Below are 23,977 nucleotides of genomic sequence, written 5' to 3' on the forward strand. Positions count from 1 at the left end.
CATTCCCGCGGCCACGGTCCCAGAGAGAGGACCGTTGTTGGTGGCAGGTCGCTGTGCCAGGGCAGCTCTGCCAGCTCCTGTTTCTGCTGAGCCAGACCCTCCTCTAGGAAGGGACCAGTTACTTCTAGAAGTCACTTGAAGCACAGCTGCTTGTGGCACTTGGAATAAAGTTCCCATTTCCAGCCTGATTTTTCTTGGTTCCCAGAATCCTAGCCACTCCCCTAGCCCTTCAACTCACAGAAGGCGGAATGACCGTGAATCGGTACAATGTTCCACTGTAATCAGTTTCAGTGACAATTATGTCATTATCTTTGTAATAACTTAATCTACCAATAAAAATTGCCATTCTGTGTCCTGCTGTGGTTCTTTTCTAGAATATTCCTTGAAGAAAATTAAAATCAGTGTTCCATAAGTACTTTTCTGTTCAACATGAGTAGAATGTTATCCCATTACCAAAAATGTTTAAAGTGTTGCTTACTTTAAAACAGCAGATTTACAACAAACATACGAAATCCAAAGCCAGGCAGTGTCCCAGGGCCAGGAGAAGCACCCGCTCCTGTAACGCAGGCATCACCAACTGAAGAGCTGCCATGAGCTGAGCCAGGCGAAATTCACACGCCACGCAGGAGCCCAGCACCCAGCATCTGCCTTGCACACATGTATTACCTGTGTTAGACCAGCGGGTTCTCTGACAGGCCGCAAGAGCCAGAGTGTCAGAAATGCTTCCGGTAGGATGTTGAGTCTAAAACACCAAAGCACTGTTACAGACCACATGGTGTAAATGCCACAAAATACGCAAAGCCTAAAGCAAACATGAAGAACCAAAGCTTAGTGTACTGAACCAGATGTAATAAAAAGAAAAAAAACACCAGAGGGAAACAAAGGTGCCAGCAGGTAGAGGACCCAGAGTAAAAACCCAGAATATACAGAAAAGCCTACAGTTAGGAATAAATTGAAAGGATAAAGACGTCAAAAGACATGTCATCCACTCACAGATACGAGTTCAGAAGCAGAAATAGGCCAACTGCGAGAGCCACTCTACGGCACACTATTCCAGACAGTCTATCAAATAGAAGAACCACCACCAACATTCACATGCCAAGTGCATGTCTACCTGGGAGTAGAAATAAGCTACGTGTAATAACTAATATTTATAAACATGTCCATGTACAAGCTGCTTTATAAAAACAAAACCTCATAAGCCTGCAAGTTATATAATTTACCATCCCGCTGTTTGCCTGAGAAAACCACTTAGGTCCTATAGGAAAATATGATTAGAAATAAGCAGTTCAAAATAGACATTTCTCAAAACAAATGTACAGCGGATTGATCAAGTTGCTCAACACCACTAGGTGAGAAATTACAAATTGCAGTTGTCATCTTACTTCAGTTACAATGCTGCCATCAGAAAGCAGGGAGGTTCCCCGAAAGTTACAAACAGGCCTGCCACCCGGTTCATCACTCCCATGTTTTCTGCACCACTCGCAACCTAAGTGTGTCAGCACAGGAACTGATAAAGAAAATGTGGCTGGAGTACAGACCAGCCACAAAAAGCCTAATTTGTGACAAGCTGGAATGAACCAAAGCTGCCCGAAATGTGTGAAATGATCCAGGCACAGAAAGACAAGTACTGCAAGATTTCTCTCATACATGAACTCTAAAAGCACAGAACTCACACAAGCTTAGCAGAGAATGGTTGTTGCCAGTGTACAACCACAGTTCTTTGAGTGGGGCCGGGCACGGTAACCTAACAGCTAAAGTCCTTGCCTTGCATGCACTGGGATCCCATATGGGTGCTCGTTCTAATCCTGGTGGCCCCACTTCCCATCCAGCTCCCTGCTTGTGCCTGGGAAAGCAGTTGAGGACGGCCCAAGGCCTTGCTTGGCATTGTGCACCCACGTGGGAGACCTGGAAGAGGCTCCTGGCTCCTGGCTTTGGATTGGCTCAGCACCAGCCATTGCAGCCACTTGGAAAGTGAATCAGCAAGGAAGATCTTCTCTGCCTCTCCTCTTTGTATAGCTGCCTTTCCAATAAATAAATAAATAAATAAATAAATAAATAAATAAAATCTTTTAAAAAAGTTACTTGAGTGGCAGGGAGCAAGTAAACGCCCACAATGTGGTTTACTCGTTAAGCAGCCGGCCAGGCCAGGGCTGACAAGGCAGAGCCAAGAACTCCATCCAGGTCTCCCGTGGGGTGCAGGGACCCAAGCACATTCACTCCCAGGGTCCACGTCAGCTGTAATCGGGAGTCCAGCTGGCACCTGAACCCAGCCATTCCCACATGGGACGTCCACTCAGCATCCTTAACACCCAGACACCCACCCGCAGCACTGCAGTTACTTTTTGTACAATGAATTGTTTTCTGGGATTAGGATTTAAAAATAACTCCATGCTGATCTCTTGACTTGAACACAGTCAGCAACAGAGAGATAAGACATAAATAGAGGAAATAAAGTCCTTCACCTGGGATACACAGGACACCTCCAAGTTCTGACCTATGTGCATGCAAACATTTTCAAAGAGACTCCACAGATTTGAGTAAAGAGGACAAAAAGGATACTGGTGATACCTACAGCCTTCACACAATTTTTTCTTTTAGAAATAAATCTTTTTCTTTTTTTTAAGATTTATTTTATTTTCATTACAAAGTCAGATATACTGAGAGGAGGAGAGAGAGAGAGGAAGTGGAGCTGCCGGGATTAGAACCAGCGGCCATATGGGATCAAGGCGAGGACCTTAGCCACTAGGCCACGCTGCCGAGCCCCTTCACACAATTTTGAACATAAACCATACAAGGGAAGGAACTTGTATTTATTAGGTTTTATTAAACATTGTAGTCTCCGAAGTGATGGGAGGAAGCCACACTCAGGTGAGGCAACACATCTGTCATCCTTTACAATGTTACACTTCATTCCTGATTCCTGAGAATTTGAACATCCTGTTTTCTGTGAAATTATAACAAATGTTCACATAATTTTTAAATTAAAATGTCTGAAAAAAGCGTTAACATGAATATGTTAGGAAGGCAGGCCGTCCCCCTGACTGGTACATTCACCGCAGTGCGGGCACACTGAGGCCTGTGAGAAGCCTAACATGACTTCAATAACTTCATATTCTTAGAAATTTTACTCCAAACACAGGAAGGTATAGTTAATACAGTCTACAGTGACACTTAAGTTTTACTAAAGGTTACATAATGTCACTTTCCTCTTGGTTGTAGATATCCAGGGAGTTAGCATGTGAACACTAGTATTAATAAAACAATTTCCATGAGTGGGGACAATGAGCAGAGAACATGTGATTCTCTGCTAAATCACAACTTGCAGCCCGACTCAGGGAGATGATTTTAAGGGGACAAAGAACTGAAAAGACAATCTTGTTGCTATGAAAAGATGACTAATTTGATATATCCAAATGTAAGATCATTAATATAAACAATTGCAATTAAAATATAAATTAATTATGCAGCATGCTATAGGGCCATTTCTACAATTAGTAGGAGTAAAGAATACTAAATGCATTTAATTCACTCACTTCCAGTAACTAACCAATGTTGACATAATTAAAAAAAACTCTCTCACATGAAAGTAGGATTGGTTTCAGGTTGAAAGACATTAACGCAAACAGGAAGTACATACAAGGCACTGCGTACCCACCAGCAAAGCTGAAGTCAAGGAATAACATGAGAATTCCTACAAAGTTAGAACTTCTTACAGGATTTACCCAAAGCAACGTTTGCAGGCAATTGCCAAAGGAAAAAAAAAAAAAAAAGACAAAACACCACTTTCCATTGCTTCTCGGTCTTTTGGCTAAGATCAAGTGTAGTTAAAAAAAAAAAAAAAAAAAAAAAAAACCACTTTCCAAAATGATGCTCATATTAAACTTTTCAACTTTTCACTGTGAAGATATCATTTATTAAACTGTAAAACAAAAAAAAAAGCCAAAATGAACCATTAACTATTAACTAACATACCTTGACAAAAATAAAGCTAGTAGCTTGCTGGGAACTAAATTATTCTAAATCTCTGTATTTTGTGAATTCGTAAGTAATATATTTTATTAGAGTTTTATTCTTACTGTGCTAAGTTTTACTGAGAAGAAAAGCCTGCACAGTACAATTCTTATTTAGTCTAATGTCTGAGATTATACTTGATACAAAAAAATCTGCCAAGCCATCACCAAGGCTTTAATTCAGCTGAACACAGAAGCCTGAGTGTGCAAGTAGAAACACTCTGCTCCACCTTTTCCTCCTGTCACACGGAGCACCTTCCTCCAACCAGAAGCGAAGCTTCGAGCAGTCTCTATGGCTTTATCTGAATTTTGAATATGAACAAAATCTTAAAGCAGTTGTTGGAGGTCAGATGTTCCCCAAGCTTTGTAAACTGGTTATAAAACATCTCACAGAAGTCACCAGTAGCTCTTGCAAGTCAAATTAAGTTAACAATGCACAGATGACCAACAGTTAAACTCTACACAAAGGGTAGGGAACATTTGTGTGTCACTTCTAGTACCAATGCCAGTTTTGTAATGTCCCTTTAGGGCTACTGATACATGCGCCACATGAATTGCAAGCTCAGTTCCTTTCTGGAATATGTATTTACTGTCAGTATATAGTGTATGTACTGAATTCCCAATGATCGGAGACCACTATGGATCACAGACTTAGACAAACACAAGTTACAAACATGTAGCACGTACATTGTGAGACCTGAGGTCTCAGTTTAGAAACCGAGAGTTGTCCTTTTATGACTTCTTGTCAAATAACTGTCCCAGGAAACATCTTCTAGCCTCAACCTGAGGCAAAAATTTAACTTTAAAAATCCCATTCTCAACCTTTGGAAATGGCGCCTTGTGAAACAGAACAGACTTCACTTTCGAGCTCTGTTTTAAAGAGTTACAATACTTAAATATTTTCCAGCGATGTGACCCAGGAATGAATTCAATAGCTTATAATCCCCGTCCAACTGGCAGAAGTGCGAACGCGGTTCTGATGATTTCCTGTGGGCACCTCGTGGCATCGGCCTCATTTCACCACCTCGCCGGACACGGTGCTGTCAGGCAGCTCTCCATTGCTTGCTTTAGTTTCTTCTGGAAGCATGAGTGAAAGTAACAATGGACATATTTGTTCTCATTTGTAAACATGAATTGAAGTAAGTAAAATTTGAGAAGACTTGTATTGCTAAGTTTCAAGTTAGGACAAAGCTGCCTCTGTTAAATACTTTCCCAACATTATAAATTGTACCTATTTTTTTTTTCAGTCTGTGCCAGATACTGCCAAACATACTAATTGGCTCTTTTTTTTAATTAAAAAAACTTTACATTATTATTTTGTTTTATGACACAGTTTGATAGGCACTGGGGTTTCCCCTCCCCCTTTCTTTCCCACTGATCTGCCCTCCAGCTTTACAATGGGCGTCTTTCGTGGACTTTCACAAGTCCATCATGCTGCCAGTAAGGTGTCTCCCAACAATGGAGGTGTGGACCATGTCAGAGAGTCCAACATCTAACGGACATTATCAGCCATCTCGCTGGGACCCCATCCTTGTACTGTATGCATGGAGACATACTTCTCTCTGCATACCTATGAACATAATAATTTCCGCTATACTTCCATTACGTATCCCCTTAAGTACAGAGCCAGTGTACACAGTCCACAACGGGGAGAAAAACAGTGAACCTTCATCCACGTGAAGTTAATGAGCATGTAACAAAGATATTAATGATGGGCCCAGTACGGTAGCCTAGCAGCTAAAGTCCTCACCTTGAACGTGCCACGATCCCATATGGGCGCCGGTTCTAATCCCGGCAGCTCCACGTCCCATCCAGCTCCCTGCTTGTGGCCTGGGAAAGCAGTCGAGGACGGCCCAAAGCCTTGGGACCCTGCACCCATGTGGGAGACCTGGAAGAGGTTCCAGGTTCCTGGCTCCGGATTGGCACAGAACCGGCCACTGCGCTCACTTGGGGAGGAAGATCTGCCCTGTCTCTCCTCCTCTCTGTATATCTGACTTCGTAACAAAAATAAATAAATCTTTAAAAAAAAAAGATATTAATGTGATGCTAGGGTGGTGAAAAATAGTGTCAAGAATCTTCATGTAGGAATAGATGCCAGTGTGACCCATGTGGCACCAAGGAAAGTACGATAAAGACTAGAACATCACTGCTTATGAGCAGTGTCAGTAACAGTAATAAAAGGGACATTAGCAATCTCAGGTGATTACAAACAGTCCCTGTGGATGACTGATTAATGAATTACATCACAAGATCTTACTGAGAAAGGTACAAATAGTTAGGAAGTGCAAAAAGGTAAAACTGACAGGTGAAATGCACTCTTAACTGGCATGTGGAGTTAAGAGATACCAGAAGTGTAGCTCAGGTGGATGGGAAGCCACACCACACACACGTGGGATGCGTTCTGGAGGAATCTACTTGCTTGGTTCAAGGGCAGCACTGTCCCCTAGGTTTGTTCCCCCAGCTAGGCCAAACACGAGCATCCCAGGGCACTGCCAAACATGGTTCCAAACAGTGAAAAAAAAAACCTGCCCAGAGTAAAAAGCCCTTTCCACTTGAATTTAGTGACATCTGTGACAGGATGAAATACAAGAAAAATGGAAGACAGCAAACATAAACATCACTTAGTTGCTATATTCAAGTAAATAGAAAAATGTTAAGTTACATCGTTTCTATGACAGTAAAAGGGAAGCCATCTATTTCTCAGGAAGACAGCTGGTCCTATATGTCAAATCTGGAAACAGTGCATCATGGGGACATTAAATATAAAATACTCTGCAATGCTCACAGCACTGAAAGCATATACAGACTTCCCCACCTGGGCAGGCGCTGTGGCACAGCACATAAAGCCACCACCTGCGAGGCCAGCATCCTATACGGGCCCCAATTCAAGTCCCCGCTCCTTCACTTCTGATTCAGCTCCTTGCTAAACCACCTGGGAAAGTAACGGCCAAGCACACAGGAGACCCCGTCAGAGCGCCTGGCTTCAACAGGGTCCAACCCTGGCCAGGCGGCCATTTAAGGAGTCAAGCAGCAGATGGAAGATCTCTCTGCCTCTAGCTCTGCCTTCCCTCCTTTTTCTCTTTTTCTGATTAAAGATTTATTTATTGACTTACTTATTTTATTGGAAAGGCAGCTTTACAGAGAAAGAGACACAAAGAGAAAGATCTTCTCTCCACTGGTTCACTCCCCAAGTGGCTGCAATGGCTGGAGCTGTGCTGATCCAATGCCAGGAACCAGAAGCTTCTTCTGGGTCTCCCACATGGGTGCAGATTAGCCATTGCTTTCCCAGGCCACAAGTGGGATGGAAAGTGGAGCAGCCAGGACATTAACCAGCACCCACATGGGATCCCGGTGCTTGCTAGGCAAAGGTTTGGCCCCTGAGCTATCACAATGGGCTCTCTAAGTTTGCCTTCCAAATTTAAAAAACTTTTTAAAAGACTTTCTAATAACCATTGTGAACAGAAGAGCTTAGGCACAACCATCTCCTTAGGGACCCAAACTAGTGGAGGTGACTAGCTGTTACCCCGGCCATGCTGCCCTGTCCTACAGGGCCTGCCTGAGGGGAGCAGGAGGCTGCTAGCCACACCTCCCAGCAGCCCTGATGACTCAGCGCTCACCAATCAGCCGCCCTTCTCACTCCGCCATGTGTAGCCACGAGCAGCTCTGCCTCCCCGAAACCACCCCCTCTAACTAGATGGAAACTGAGCAGTGAAAGGAAAAAATTAATCTGGCTCAGTTTACTTAAATTATGAGAAGATGAAACTGAGTCAGGGCTCAAGGATCGACAGAGTGACCTGCATAAACAATGAAGCTTTCAGGAATTTTCAGTGTCACGTGTAATCCAAGCACAGGCTTTCTTTTTCGTTACACTTCATCCTGTATTATTCTCCGAAAGGACAGGGAAGTGGAAGTCTGACCAGAGAAGTGGGACAGGGTGCCTACTACGAAAGAGGGCTTGCTTGGTGTCTCCAAATGGAAGCCATTTACTAACCTTCCTTTTCTTTCTTCTCCTGGTTTTCTTCAGCTGCAGTCTTGTCTGCTCTGAAGAAAATCCTAGCGCTGCTCAGTGAGAAATACAGCAACTCAAATTCCTGAACAAACAAACAAACAAAACAAAAAGGAAGCAAAAGCTGAAAATAATGAATGGCAAAATGGTAAAGATATCTAAATTTTAATGTCCTTTTTATTACTTTAAAAATCTTTTAAAAGAAATTAAGCGCAGAAGCTAACTAACTGATCTCTTAAGATCTGAATCCAGTGGCTTACAAATACCATGAATTCTAAAATGAATTCTTTCCACCATGATTCATCTCATCACTTGTTAAAATAGGGGCTGTCGCTATGGCTTCTGTTTTTCACATACCAAGAAACTGGCTATCAGAAAGGAAGTCCGAGCAGGCGAGCCCGCCCTACTCCTCACCTGCAGGTAGACGTCCAGTCGCTTCTGGGTGAGATTCATGGTTTGCAGCAGCTTTTCATCTTGACTAGCCGACTGCACGTTCTGTTGCTTAGCAACTGCTCTTATCTCCTTTAGGTATTTCTCCCGGACAGACTGGAACCAGTGAAGTGAGTCGAACTCCTGATACTGATCCAAAAGCTTTAGGATGTAAGCCACACCTGAGGTCATCAGTAAACCAAAGTTAAATTACAACATGTACACAAATTGTATTCTACATCCCCTCACAAATAACTTGCAGCACTAAGTTAATCACTTTGAATAAATTCTAATACAAATATATTTTACCGCATAAATAAGTTTAGCAAAATGATTTAACACCTCAAAAAAAAAGGCAGATGTATAAAAAGCTAAAGACAAATTCAAATTTAGCAAATTAAAGAAATAAATAACATGGTCACAAAAAATATATTGTTTGAACAGACGTTACAAGGGAGAAAGCAGACGGTTGTAAAGAGCAGAGAATAAAAGCTTCCCGGGTCAAGCTCTGCGGCCTAGTGGGAAAGCCAGCGGCTCTTAGGCCTGAATTCTGCATCACAGCGCCTGCTTGAGTCCTGCTGCCCAGCTTCTGATCCGAAGATCCACATAACTGCATGTCTGCCACCAACGTGGGGTGTCTGGACAGGGTGCTGGGCTCCCTTCTTGTGTAAGGCCCGGGGTGACCGTGAAAGGCACTTGGAAGAACAAACCAGCAGATGGAAAATCTGTCATTTTGCCTTTCAAATCAGTAGGCTAAAAAATTTCCACTGCTAACCAGATAGTAAATGAAGATGCTACAAGTAAAATCAAGTTCAAGATACCTAGGCAGCCACAGCACATCCTAAGTATTAGGTCAAACCAGACAGGTGACTAGCAACACCAAAGGGACATTCCACGACAACTACAAATGGTGGGAAACATGAATACTCACTCAGATGGCCTGGCTCAACAATCAATGAATGCTAATCATGAAAAAAACATCCATAAAGAACACACAGGCCTCTTCTCAAGCAAATGTTTTTAGGATTCTACTACAGAGTTGATATGAAATGGGAAAATGATTCCATCAAGCTTACCCATGGCAAAGCCATCATCAGTAAAGGCAGCTCCAATTTTATTTTTTTTATTCAATTTCTCCTTGCAACTAATGGAATGCTCTACAAAGTTGAGAGTCTAAAAAATATAACAAGGATATTACAGAAACAACTACTGAAGACAATGTCCAGTATTTAGTTCCTTAAACAAGTATTTCAAGAACCATAAACAGTTGTGCTTCCTGGTTCCTGCCCTGGCTCTTAAACACACAGCCAGGTGACCAGTCCACACCAACATCCACGGCTCCTGACAGCTTTTCCTTTTCGAGTCATTCAAATCCAGGTACGCCCTCGTCCCTCCTTAAGCCAAGCTCAGTGCCTTTGCAACTCACTATAAAACATGACGTGTTTTAGAGATGTGAACACTGCGGCCTGTGAGGTGTGAAATCTCTTCCAATGTCGCACACCCAGTGAGTGCTCACCTCAGAAAGTAGGCCTGCTTTACTTCACAGCATGCTCTCAAGACCACCCCCGAAGGGCTGGCGCTGCAGTGCAGCCCGCTCCACAAAACCCCCAACTTGTCTTCTACCACTCCGCTTGTGGTCCAGCTTCCCGCTCATGTGCCTGGGAAAGCAGCCGAGGAGGCCCAGTGCATGGAATCCTGCATGCAAGTGGGAAACCAGGAAGTTCCTGGATCCCAGCTTCGGACTAACCTCACTCTGGTCATTTGTGGCCACTTGGAGAGTGAAACAGGGCAAGGAAGATTATTTTTGCCTTTCAAATAAATAAACTTTAAAAAAAAAATGTTAAAAGAAAAAAATATGCATAGCAGGCTTACTTCCACCTATTCAAACCATTCTAGAATACTATTCTTATCAAGCTCCTAGTAGAAAATTATTTCGGTAGCCCTTCGGCTAAAGGGCAGACTCCTCAAGATAGCACTTCACTTGAAACTTTAGCTCTTCCATCACTCTTCATCTAATAACACTTATTCATCAAAGACTCACTGAAGGAAACTCTATACCAGGAATTAGTACGTACTTAATTACCATCCAGAGTTCACCTCCCAGCAGCACAGCTGGCAGCGAGCGGGCTGCTGTGTGTCCACACCGACCTGCTCAGTAAAGTGCTAGGCACGTGAGCACCTGAGCATGAAGTGCGGCTAGTGCTGCAGAGGTATTCAACTCCGATTCCACACGGTGTTCATTCAAGCAGCCTCACGGGCTCGCAGGGGAACGAGGGCAGTCTTGAAAAGGCTCTGTGTGCTCTGGTCCTCACTTAGTTCCAACTTTGGATCCCCACCCTCTCTTGCCATGACCATCAGGGTCGCTCCGGAACCCCCCAAAATTAGATCAGATAGACAGAGGCCAATAAGTAAAGTTTAGAACAGACAGGAAACAGTCAGCTTGGACTCACATATACCCTACTAGGTAGGACACAAAGATTAGTTACTTGGGGAGTGGGGAGAAAAAACAAAACAAAATAAAAAGATTAATTACTCCTCACTAAGGTATTGAAGATTTCTCTGCACACCCCTCCTAAAACTGTTCTGCTCCTCAATTGTTAACATATGGCATGTTTGAGTTATAAGCCTGTTTGGACTATCCTAAAATTCGCCATATTCAGTAAAAATCACGCTTCAATACTATAAGCTGCTAAATATAAAAATGAAAATAGACATGAGACAGCTAAATAGTAACCTATAACCATTTTAAGGGATATGGCAGCCGGTTGTGTATAAACTAAAACTGAAATGTCAATGAAGTAGTCACAGGATGTGGTTAAGAACTTGCATTTTCTAACACATTGGTCACACCATACCATGTTTATTAACTTCATGATGTTGTTAATTTCCATGTTTCTTCCTGTTGTTGAAGTTGTGTGGTGGCATCTCATTGGAGGGGATGATATCCTGCCAGCTCTACTTTCAGACCAGGGATGATCTGCCAAGGAAACTGTTGAATTTATCTGGACAATGAGATGCTGGACTCTCCGCATGGTCCATGCCCGCAATGACCTGTACTACTGTGACAATATGGAGGAATTCAATATGGGGGGAGGGTTGGGAGAATCCCAGAGCCTATGAAACTGTGTCATAAAACGAAATTAAAAAAAAAAAACAAAAACTGTGTGATACAGTGTGCTGAGTCCTGCTGCAGCCTTGCAGCCTACACAAGAAACAAGGTATAAGCTTTGCTTATAGTACTGCCTATGGAATCACACATTAGTAAATTACTAATTGCTATTTAAATCCTCCGCAGACATCTCATTCACATTTGCCTTTTTTCTCTGGAACTGTGCACACACACAAGGACAGTGTCCCAGGAGTCTATGCTGTGCTCTTCACCCACTGTCTCTCCTTCACTGACTGTGTGCTGACAGCTGTCCGGCAAAGCCACCGACTCCAAGCTCCCCGTGGCAGGCTCACGGCTGTTTCCTGTGGCTGGCACACTCTGCCCGGCAGATGCCAGGGAAACCTCACCCTGAGTCAGCCACATACAGTGCAACACCAATTTAAGGTAAAATGAATATGGACCTCTATGCTAATGATAGTTAGAATATAAATTACAAATAAATATAAATAAAATATAAATCATAATTATGATCACACTAAGTGTATAAAAGAAACAAGAGATTCACAAAGAAAAAACCTGTCTACAGACTATTAGCTATTTTCAACATGGAGTAATGCTTGCAACAAATAAGAAAATGTGCTAAGACAATTTATTGACAAAGTTAGACACAGCAGAAAACTACACCTCCTTGGTGATACTCAGATTTTAGAGCTGTTCACTTAAGATTTTAAAGAAAATTATTACCAGAAACAACAAATAGTAGGGAGAAATAATCCTTATTTTTAATACATATCTCTCTAAATTATTACCTCCTTTTTTATCATTTTACCTACTTGAAAAATTGCTTTTACATCTTAAGATTATTTTAAATGGTAATTATAGGATTAGAAAAGAAAACATTATATCCTCTAATAAGGAAAATAATATTAAGGATTTAACTGCTGGGATCGACCAAGTTCTCTTCAAACAATGCCTCTAAGATGTGTCAATACTACCCACTTAGCAATGGTTATAAAAGGACTAGCACTCCTCTGGGAGTTACTAACTCTGAAATCCACTTAGTGTAACTAACGAGTACGGTTACGGGCCGCGTCCTGGAGATCACACTCACCATCACCGACCACGGAAAGTCAGCGACAGTCTGTGCATTTCAACTTATAAAGAAGCCAGATCTAGTCACCAATGCTGGCTTTGGAAAATAAATTCCTTTTAGGTTCAGAATATGCTCACCAGAGGTGGAACGATGATGTAGAAGTTTCGGAGATGTATGTTCTTCGGCCTTCGAAATTCTGGAGCGAAAACATCTACAAGCATTTTGAAATATTCTGTACCTTCGGCAGAATTTCGTGTGTGGTCACTTAGGACTGAATCCAAATGTCTACAAGGAAACAGGAAAGCAAAGGCATCTGGATCCTTTCTCAGTAGAAGACATGGCTTTAGAAATCCATCTCTCCTTAGGTTGGATAAGTGTGCTTGAAAGCTAGAGGGCATTTCTAAGTAAATCTTCGAATTCAGAATGAATTCATTTTTTAATGCACAAAAAGTAATCAATATTATTTAAAACTAGTTTCAAAAAATAGAATATGTGGAGCATCTTGGGACTTAGCACAGTTCTTTATTTCTTCCCACCATGAACTTACAGTATCTCACTTCACTTTAATTCTCCGATTTAAACTCTTCACTAGTGCTGTTAACCACCTTCTGTCAACTTAAACCTGGTTCTTGCAAGAACCTAGCTTCTCTCTCAAATTTTAACTTTTTCTCCTTAATCTTTCATGTTAAAGATACACACTTTCAAATTATCACTGTTTTAACAGTGAAATATGATCCAACTACAGATGCTCCTAAACCCATGATGAGATGACATCCAGTGAATCGGCCTCAAGTTCCACCTTTCAGAAGCTGACCACACGGCCTGACAACCCTTAGCAGGCCCTAAACATCACAGCTTAGCATGGTTTACCCTGCTGATCACTGGCTTGGAGCCGTAGCTCACTGCACCACTGCTGGCACTGCCAGAGGAAAAGAACAAATATCAAAATCCAAAGTATAGTACCATCAGAGTATACTATATTGCACTATCATAGTTTTTTTTAAAAAAGTCACAGATCCTAACTCAAAAACTGTTTATCTAACAACCCAACGACCCCTTCCTCAAAGCAGACTTCTACCAACCTTTGAGACTACCCACATTTTATCAGCTCAGACCAGGATCACTCAATTCTCTTCCAATGTCTATGTCACGGGGTGGGATGTCTGACTCATGGGCCATACAAGGCCCACAAAATCATCTGGCCAACACAACTGCAGGTGGGACTAAAAATTCAATACATCTGCACCACATTAATTGAAAAACAAATTCTTTTTAACCTGAAAGGCAGAATTGTGAGGCAGAATTTGGTGCACTCCCCAAATGTCCAGAGCAACCAGGGATGAGACAAGCCAAAGCCATGAGCCAGTAACATCACCCCGTTCTCTCTCAATGGCTCAAGAATTGCAAGGGTCACACACTTGAGCCACTTTCCACTGCTATCCCAGGTATATTAACAGGGAGCTGGACTGGAGGTCCCAGTGGAACTTGAACCATTGTTCTAATAAGGGATACCTGCGTCTCACAACAGTAGCTTAACATACTGTACCACAACAATGGCCATAGCAGGCTACTCTTCAAATTGATCATTGTATGTATTGCAAATGTGATAAATACATCCAAATGGCCAACAGAAAAAAGGCTGTCCATCCCTACATGGACAAGCTCATCATTGTCACAATCCCAGAACTCCTTGACTTCACCTGTGGTGACCCTGCCTCCTTCACTTACTGTCACTCACTCCTGCATGGATCTGGGCTTCGCAACTAGCTTTAGCATGGAAATCCTGAAAGAAAATGTCTCGTTGTCTATGAATCCTTTGGGATTCTCTGATTTCCTTGGGCTGTTTCAAATCTTGCTTAAATGGTCACCAACTTTGCAGAAAATGACAACCATCACTAAGAAGTAAAGGCCCTGGTCCGGCACGATGCCTAGTGGCTAAATCCTCACATTGCATGTGCTGGGATCCCCCATAAATACTGGTTTGTATCCCAGCTAATCCACTTCTCATCCAGCTCCATGCTTGTGGCCTGGGAAAGCAGTTAAGGACGGCCCATAGCCTTGGGACCCTGTACCCACATGGGTGATCCAGAGATGGTTCCTGGCTCCCAGGTGTTGCAGTCACTTAGGGTGTGAACCAGCACACAAAGATCTTTCTGTCTCTCCTCTCTGTAAATCTGACTTTTCAATAAAAATAAATAGACCTTAAAAAATAAGTAAAGGCCCAGTTTTCTTCCTTTGATATGCATGCCACAAACCATGGCTTTGGCAACGTGGTAAATAATCAGGCTACCTTGTAAGACATCCCAGAGCAAAACTTTTGTGCTGGGGGCTTTATTCTCACAAAAATGTAAACATATTACCCTGTACAATGTTTTATTTCAAAAAAAAGTCAAGCCTATCAAAAATATACTATCATGAACGCCTGTAATTCTTAGAGTAGATTTATTACCAGCTAACATTGGGCAAAGTTGTTGACCTCATGTCACTTGGCACATACTCTGGGTATGAGTCTAACAAGAAAGGCGCTTTCCCACAGATACATTATTGCACTAAGACTAAGATACAGTACTGTATCTCATACACAGTCCATCCAAGTCTTTCCCACGTCCTCCCTCCATGCCGTTTATAGCTTTGTCTTGTCCTCAACCCCTACCCTTCCTGGACTGTGATGAGGCATCACCCACTACATGTGCTCGTCAGTTCTCTTCATTCTCTTTGTCGTTTTGACTTTCATAACATTTGACGTCTAGCAGGTGTTTCACAGAAGGACCCACATTTTAGGTTTCTAGGATAAATTCAGAGTGAGCATTTCCAGCAAGAATATACACCAGACACTTGCCATTACATTGAATCAGAGGCCAGAATGTCAACCTGCCATTATTGATGGTCTACCTAACTACTTGTCAAGGAATACCTCTCTTCCTTCTATTGTGAAGCCAATTTCCCCTCTGTGATGAATGCAGTTTAGTGGTATAATTTTCTGAATGAATGTTCTGGAAAAACATTCTCACTCAATGTTTAAAAGCATTATAGCTGTGGTTTCAAAATAGTGACGTCCCCTCCACACCCACCAAAGTTCTCATCTCTTCTACATTTAGCACTTGGCATTCTTCTGTAAAAGGGATCTTTGACTCTCCTCCAACCTCTATTGCTTGCCACTGATTCATGGAGGTCTTTTTTCTTTACTGAATGTATTATCACCCAGTTACACCATAATTTTTTAAAAATTATTTTAAAGGCAGAGTTACAGAAATAGGAGGAGGGACAGAGACATTTTCCGTTCACTACTTCATTCCCCAAATGACTGCAACAGCTGGGGCAGGGCCAGGCCAAAGCTAGGCGTCTGCAGCTTCTTCTGTTCCCTGTATGCAGGGGCCCAGGCACTTGGCCCACCTTTGGATACTTTCCCAGGCCCTTAGCAGGGAGCTGGATTGCAAGCAGCTGAGTCTCAAACCAGTCCCTGTATGTCCCAGGCAGACAACCTGCTCCGCAGCAGTGCTGGCCACCACCGTTATTCTTTTTGATATTCAAAGTGTCTTACTCTGTCAAGGAATGATCCTTCATCATTAATTCAATCAACTGTTATAATTACTAAAAATAAAATCCACAGCTCACTAAACAAATTTCACCAATTCTGTGTTTCTTTTTCAAGTTTTATGTTACAAAAATCACTGACCAAGATGGCAGATCCAAACTATCCAACCACACAGTGACTAGTTAGATTTAAATTAGAGTGAAATAAAATTTAAAATTCAGCTCACCAAGGCCATTCACCCTATGTAAGTGCCCAACAGTGGCATGTGGCAGTGGGTAGTGCTGTTCTAGACAGCATGAAAGGCAGAACTGGCACTCTGGAGTGCTAGTGGGGAACAGGAATATGCGAAGAAGCAAGAAAAAACAGGCTGAGTTTCACAACCTGGCATTCTTTTCCTTACACTAAATCTTCAAGATAAGCTATTTGGACCAGCAACGTTTCAGGTGATCAAGTGTAACGTGGCTCATGGCTGCCGTAATGGGCAGCATGTTATAAAAGGACCCCTTCAGCAGTGCAGAGAAAAACAAAGATCTTAGAATAGAAAGTCTTTTTTACAGAACACAATACATTTATCAAAACCATAATTCATAAAATACTAGTATATAATTTATATTTACCCTCTAGTCTTTCTCTTTTCTAATGTTTTCAATCTCTAAATTATTCTATAATTATATTACCTTGCTGCTTTTAGTGTTTCATCCGCAAGGCCTTCTTCTTTTACTAGTTCCTCAAAATTTACAATATCTTCCAGATCAGGAACGAATCTATACGAGAATTTGGAAGAGAATTAATTAGGATGTGTAAAGTATATGCAACTGACATATGCAGAAGTGGCACTGCAGAACTCAAACATCCAACTACATATTCAAAAATCAACTTTACATTTTGGCAATGTTAATTCTGAAGTTAAATTTTAAAAATGGATAATTAAATTTTATTCCTTAAAATCATGTCCATCTTTATACTAATAAGTTAACCCTTACCTTAAGAAGAATAAATATTCAAGTCTACTGTAGTTGCAAAATTTAACAGGAAAACTACAACTAGTACAATTAATGGTTCTTTTCCATATTCTATTTCAAAACATATCAACAGGTACAAACACCTTTTCTACAATATGATTTATAACAGAGGCTTAAATGGTGCAATTTTTAAAGGCAAAAATGATGTTTGCATTCATACCTAATGGCATTGCTGCTACAATGAAGACCACCGGATCTTATCATTCGCACATAGCCCATTGCATTACCTTAAAAATCACACACAAAAAGTCAAATCTTTATATAAATAACTCTAAACTCAAATAAGCAGGAATAGCTATATATAGTAGGTCACATACAAGCTTTCTACTCCTAAGAGCCAAAATATTCTGCTGTATTTTACTTCAGTTCTTCCATAAAAAGTAAAACAGTTATATATTCCTATATTTAAAATACACTCTTGTACGCATCTATGCCAAATAGAAAAATACCTGTTTCAGTTGATTAGCTGAATCCACTAATGTTTATATTAAAGTGATCAAATTTTTAAAATTACACTTAACTTCCTCATTCACAGGGAGAATCAGCCTTTCCCTCTGGCCCTTCTCTGTCCCTGCCCACACAACGCGAAGTGGCATCAAGAAAGCCTCACTCCAACCTCCCGAACCTGTGTGTCTAGTTTGGAGTCATCTCCTGAACCCCAGACTTTTTTATTCTGTGTTTATTAAACTTCCTAGGTCCAAGTCAAACTAACCCTAATCCTATTTCCCATCTCAGAAACCAGCGATTCTCTTTCCGGTTCCTCAGACCCTCTGGAAGTCGTCCCTGACTCCTTTCCATCACACTTTATCACAGTCAGTGGACAGACTACGTTGCTTCTGCTTTGACAGAGCAGCCAGAATCCAACCACTCCCCATCACCTTCACAGTCACCCCCACTATGTCCAGTGTCCAGTGATGGGCCCAGAACAGCGTGTTTCCGAGTGGCTCCCGACTTCCCTGCTTCGACTGTCAGCATCCAGCATCCACATCCTCCCATCTTTTATTCACATAGCAGAAAGTGATTCTTTACAGGTTTGAGTTGGAGCACATCACGTCTTTCCTCAAACTCCACGATGGTTTTCCATTTCATAAAATGCAGACTTCATGCGGTCACGCTAAGCCTGCTCTGACGGCACAATCTACCACTTAGGCAGACTAAGGACTTTTGCATTTACTGTCACCTGTGTCTGTACTCTTTTCTTGAATACGTTCCTGACTTGTTCCTTCATATGACGTAGGTCCCTAGTCAAACACCATCTCCTGACAAGTTTCCCTGAACCTCACTGCCTAGCACTGCCCAGACCCCACAGCATCCGGCTCTCACTGCCCCACCTCCCTCTCCTGGAGTGCTCGATCTCTCTCAGCACAGCTGTTGACTGTTTCCGTGCTCCGTCACTGCCGCCAACATGTCAGAACACAAGCATTCGGTATCTAACCGAGCAGGCTGGAGATTACCCGGGGGAGAGTGCAGACAAAAACAAGCAGCAGCTACCCTTTCGCGGTCACTATGGTAGCATCTTCTCACATTAACCCCACAAAGCAAGTATCACTGAATCTTTTTTTTATTTTATTTTGTTGGAAAGTCAGATATACAGAGAAGAGGAGAGACAGAGAGAAAGAGCTTCCATCTGCTGACTCACTTCCTAAGTGATCGCAATGGCCAGAACTAACTCGATCCAAAGCCAGGAGCCAGGAGTTTCTTCCAGGCTTCCCACGTGGGTGCAGGGTCCCAAGGCCTTGGGCCGTCCTTGACTGCTTTCCCGGGCCACAAGCAGGAAGCTGGATGGGAAGCCAGGCTGCTGGGATTAGAGTCCATACGGGACCCCAGTATAAGCAAGGCAAGAACTTTAGATGCTAGGCTACTGCACCGGGCCCATCACTAAATCTATTTTAAGGTCTATTTGAATATCAGAGATGACATTAAAATGTGAGAAAAAAGAACCTAGTTTCACTGTTTTCCTCTAAACTGTCACACCAATGTCCAGCTGATTAAACCATGAGAGGCTAATTTAGAACACAATTAAGAGTGAAGCTACACTACCTGTGTTCATATTCAGACTCCAGGCCACTTGTTACCCCTAAGACCTACATGAAACCATGTGGGTCAGCATGTCAGACTCCTCACCTGTTACACTGGCTCTAATGTAATAATTAGAACATGGTCTTTATTTATTGTCACATGTACCACCAGCACCTAGGGATAGTTATTGTCTTAAATAAAGAGCTGTGGAATCAATGAACAAATGGAATTACACTTCATGATGTTGGGCGAAGTTTCCCCAGTTAAAAACCATATAAACTCATGGTACTTAGTATATGCTCAATAAATTGCGGTTCCTGTTTCAGCAGTGAAAATACTGGAACAAAGTGAAGTGGATCAGGTAGCTGGATTGTGGGTACACCCTTGTGCTATCAAGGTGACATTACACGGGAGGCATGCAGACATTACAGCCCGTGATTTAACACAGGCTGGTTCTTAGGATAAAAGTATATTCTTTTATCATAAATAGGGAGTAACACTAAGGCAATAACCATGTGAAAATAAACAAACAAAAAACATCTGACACTACTATGCAAATAAACTTGGAGTCACATGCTGAGGAAGGGCTGCCCTGAGCCCGGGGCCACAGACCCTGGGTGCAAGCATGTGTGTCTGTTACAGGTATCCGTGCTTAGGAGCATTAGTTCTGGGGCAGCAAACTCAGATTTCATTAGATTTTCAAACGGGGGGTTAACGTCTAATATATTAGATGTATCCTTGAAAAAAAAAAACCCACTGATTTCAGCAACATCTTGTATTAAAGGATCAAAATTGGAAAATCACAGATTCTCTTTTGTATTCAAACAGAACCATCTAACAAGCCAATCAGTGCATGCACAGAACACAAGCTGTCACTCAGGGGCTTTCCCCGTAACTCAACGCTTGCAGTGTCTTCTCTGCCAGTCTACTTCAGGCCCCTGCAGAGCAAAGGCTGCTTGCCACCTGGCACCTACGAGAAGATCCGGCTCAGTACACATTCAATACATGAATTTTCTCAAAACATGGCAATTTACGCCACTTGCTTGTTGTGAGCTAATATAAACTGCAAAATATAGAACATCTTTGGATTTAGAAGTCAAATGACTTCAGATTAAATTTAAGCAACACCAGTTAATTCTCCAGGTTTCTGCATTTTCAAAATGGTCACAGTGTCTATCTCTCAGGGTTACAGATAAAATACATTAAAAAAACTCTAGTAAGTATAAGATGTTAATTATTTTCAACGATTTTTCTTGATTAATTTGTAAATTTTCTTTTTAATCTGAGATAGAAAAAGATCCTCTTCACCTGCTGTTTCCTTCTTCATGACCAGCCTTGGTAACAAAGGCAGAGGAACCAGCCAGAGCCACAGAGCCAAAGCTCCGTCCACATGGAGGACGGGACCAACAGCCAGAACCCTCACCACAGCCTCTCATGGTCTGCATTAGCAGAAAGCTATAGCCAGGACCAACGCTGAGTACTGGCTCAGCCACTGCATATGAGCGTCTTAATTGCCAGGTTAAATACCTGCCCTTCCTTGTTTTTAAATACACCTTACTGCACTGCTGAAGATCATGGTCTGAACTTTAGCTATGTGCACAAGTACGAAATAGTGCAGCAAACAAAAAAGACATTTCATATTTTAACTGTATCTTATATATGCAACTTTCGGTAAGTAGCTGAGGAATTCATAAAATAAAGAATGTCCCAGGTATGATACGTTTAACACGCACACTGGAGACCATGTTTAAGGTGTGGGAGGTCTCTGGCACAGGCCCTCTGTTCTCAACACCGTCATCACTTACCAATTTGGCTGATGAGCTGTCGGAACTGATCAAGGTAACTCTGTCCCTCCGGTGTTATGCCAAGTTTCCTGATGCCTCGGTTGAACTTTTCTGCTCTGTCAAAAGGATACTAAAGACAGAAATTTAATCATTGAGAAGGGCCCTTAAAGCATAAAACAGTCTACTAAATCAACAATGCCAATATCACTTTGCTTAAGTACTTCTGTATTTCAATAAGTCTAAAGGCAAAACAAAGAGGACAAAAACCATTAATATTCAAGGTCAATATAATTTACTTTGTGACATTAGCTAAAGGGAATAATGACTTTTTAAAAGAAGTAAGACATACAGAGAGAAGGACAGACAGAGAGAAATATCTTTTATCTGCTGGTTCATTCCCTAACTGGCCGCAATTGCTGGGGCTGAGCTGACCCGAAGACTGAAGTAAGGAGCGTCCTCCGGCTCTCTTACATGGGTGCAGGGTCCCAAGGCTTTGGGCCATCCTTGACTGCTTTCCCAGGCCACAAGCAGGGAGCTGGATGGGAAGTGGAGCAGCCAGGACACGAACTAGCACTCATATGGATCCCAGCACATGCAAGGTGAGGAATTAGCCACCAGGCTATTGTGCCAGCACCTAAAAAAATGACTTTTTCTACTCTTAGTTAATGAAGAGATCTGGGAAATCATCCCATTGATAGTAATAACAAAAGGAAGCAATTGTGATGCAATAGCATGGTTACTGATCTCGGGCACTAGTAATTCCTGTTCCAAGAAAAACGAAATAGCTGGTAACAATTCTCTACTGACATCTGTAACCTGTAGTTTTATTATTTTGCCACCTTGACAGTGAAGAGAATGATCAATTATATGAAAGGACTCTAACTGGATGATCTAAAGAAGTCCTATGCATGGCATCATTTAAGCTGGTACTTCACCACCCACACGGCTTCGTTAACATTCAATAAACTCTACACCCTTCACTATGGAAAAGCTCAACCCAGAAAGAGTAAAGTGCAAATCAGCATCCTTAATAAATGATTGGTGGCACTGTCAACCGGGCAGTGTTTTTCGCAATATGGAATGGCCACGGCAATAGATCTGCCAAAATATATGGCAATATGCACCAGAATTTGAAATACTCATTCTTTGACCAAGAAGTTTCTCAAATAATTTTTAAGAAATAATATCCAATTACATAAAGACATGTGTAATGATGTCACCTGTTTATAACAGTGAAAAATCTAAATACTGGTCAACAGGATACAATTATGTTGCATCTATACTACTGATCCTAAAAAATATTAGATCTATATGTACTGATATGTGATGAGCACTCTGCAAAACAGTATGTATTAATTACTGATTTTTACTGTTAAAAGGCAACACATATGTTTAAATACATACAAACATATCTTAATGATATGTTACTAATTTGACAACAGCAACTACCTCCAAACACTGGAATCGGGAGGAAAGAAAAATGAGAAAGAATATTTAGTTTCTGTGTTCCATACTGTTTAACTTGTTTCAAAATGAGTGTATGTATTATTTTAAAACAAATGACGAAGGTAATACCTGATTACACTGGTCACTTAATCAGACACTTCCTTACACTGCTGCCTATGGAGAACGCAAAGACTAGGAAATTCTCAATGAAAATTTAAGGAGCTCAGAAACTAGATACAGGTGTTACCTAAAAGAACGAAGAAGGAAACCAAAACTCCAAGAGATAAATAAAAAATGAGCTTTAGCACAAACATTTGCACTACAACCAGCAACTGAACCCTAATAAACATAGGTGGCATACCTTATGATCATTTTGATCCTTAATTTCCCTAAAAAACCGAATATCTTTAATCAATCTGGATTTGATATGTTCATCATACATAAATTGGCTAAATATATAAAACTTCTTTTTCAAAAACTGGTAGGTGAAATTAACCTATAAATTAAAATTCAAAACATTGAAAAAGTTAAGACACATTAATTTCAAGTCAATGTTACTGAATAATATACAAATTCACATTAGACTTCAAATGCCTCTTACAATGTAACTGCTCTCATGCTACACATGGTCCTTATCCTAAGTTTACATTCTATCAGGGGTAAGAAACATCCTAAACAAGTCCCATCTCTAAAAGTCAGAAATAAGGGTGCTTTAAGAATGAACAGCAAATGGTCCTGCCCTGGCTTGGAAATGCCTGGCAACGTTCGATTTGAGCACAGATGGAAATCCCACAGCACAGATCAATTATGTCCCACAGACCGAAGCCCTGTCCTCAACTTCACTACCACCATTCTCAAATATCACCAGTGGCTTTGCCCTCATTCATGTTCTTATTCAGTCTTCATTTACCTAGGTACAGAAATGGGTGTTTTCTTTAAATTTAGCATGTACTCTTTCTGCTCCTTTTCTGCTTTTCTCACTTGAAGTCTTCCCTGTTACTGGTGAGTGCACACCCTCCTCTGCTTGCTTTATCACCAACAGCTGTTGTGACCTACACTCACTGATGTGATTGCCTGACATCTACATCCTCGTAATCACCGTGAGGCAGGAAATGTCTGTTTTTCTCATGATTGTGCCCACACAGTGCTAAGACTCACAAGATGCCCTTTTCTGCTACAGGTGCTCGGTAGGTCACAGAGGTTCAGAGCCCATTCATCCTCAAGGTTCAGACAAGACCTCAGTCGACTATTTTAAATGTAATCAGTGTCTCATCTCAATATTGGTAATAATTAAAATATCACTCCAAACAAATCATTCATCAGCTTAAAAACGTCAGTCTTTGCCACTGTATACTAAGATCTCAACCCATCTTCTTCATCTTATTCCTTCACTTTACCCACATTTCACAAAAATTCACTGGTTAGCACTACACATTCTCTTCCCCTCAAGGAGAAAGTATGCTCCAAGACGAGGTAAATTCAAACACGTCTTTCTTCAGAGAGAGAAAAACAATATACAAG

At 41.6% G+C, this 23,977-nt stretch overlaps 1 protein-coding gene across 3 annotated transcripts in view; it reads right to left on the minus strand.

The window, feature by feature from the left end:
* Window positions 1–4,065: 4,065 nt before the first annotated feature.
* Window positions 4,066–23,977, minus strand: part of WASHC4 (WASH complex subunit 4) — a 58,142-nt gene continuing 38,230 nt past the window's right edge. For 2 of the 3 annotated variants that reach the window (XM_058673434.1, XM_058673436.1), the window contains 9 exons: window positions 22,818–22,952; window positions 21,032–21,140; window positions 17,368–17,434; window positions 16,863–16,949; window positions 12,788–12,935; window positions 9,525–9,621; window positions 8,434–8,630; window positions 8,005–8,104; window positions 4,066–5,090 (listed from right to left, as the gene is read on the minus strand). In XM_058673434.1, coding sequence (XP_058529417.1) covers window positions 5,026–5,090; window positions 8,005–8,104; window positions 8,434–8,630; window positions 9,525–9,621; window positions 12,788–12,935; window positions 16,863–16,949; window positions 17,368–17,434; window positions 21,032–21,140; window positions 22,818–22,952 — 1,005 coding nt within the window. In that variant the 3' untranslated portion in view covers window positions 4,066–5,025. Of the gene's footprint in view, window positions 5,091–8,004; window positions 8,105–8,433; window positions 8,631–9,524; window positions 9,622–12,787; window positions 12,936–16,862; window positions 16,950–17,367; window positions 17,435–21,031; window positions 21,141–22,817; window positions 22,953–23,977 lie in introns of those variants that run through there. The other variant, XM_058673435.1, reaches the window with a different exon arrangement.

Source organism: Ochotona princeps, chromosome 15 (genome assembly GCF_030435755.1).
Source record: "Ochotona princeps isolate mOchPri1 chromosome 15, mOchPri1.hap1, whole genome shotgun sequence".
Lineage (NCBI taxonomy): Eukaryota > Metazoa > Chordata > Mammalia > Lagomorpha > Ochotonidae > Ochotona > Ochotona princeps.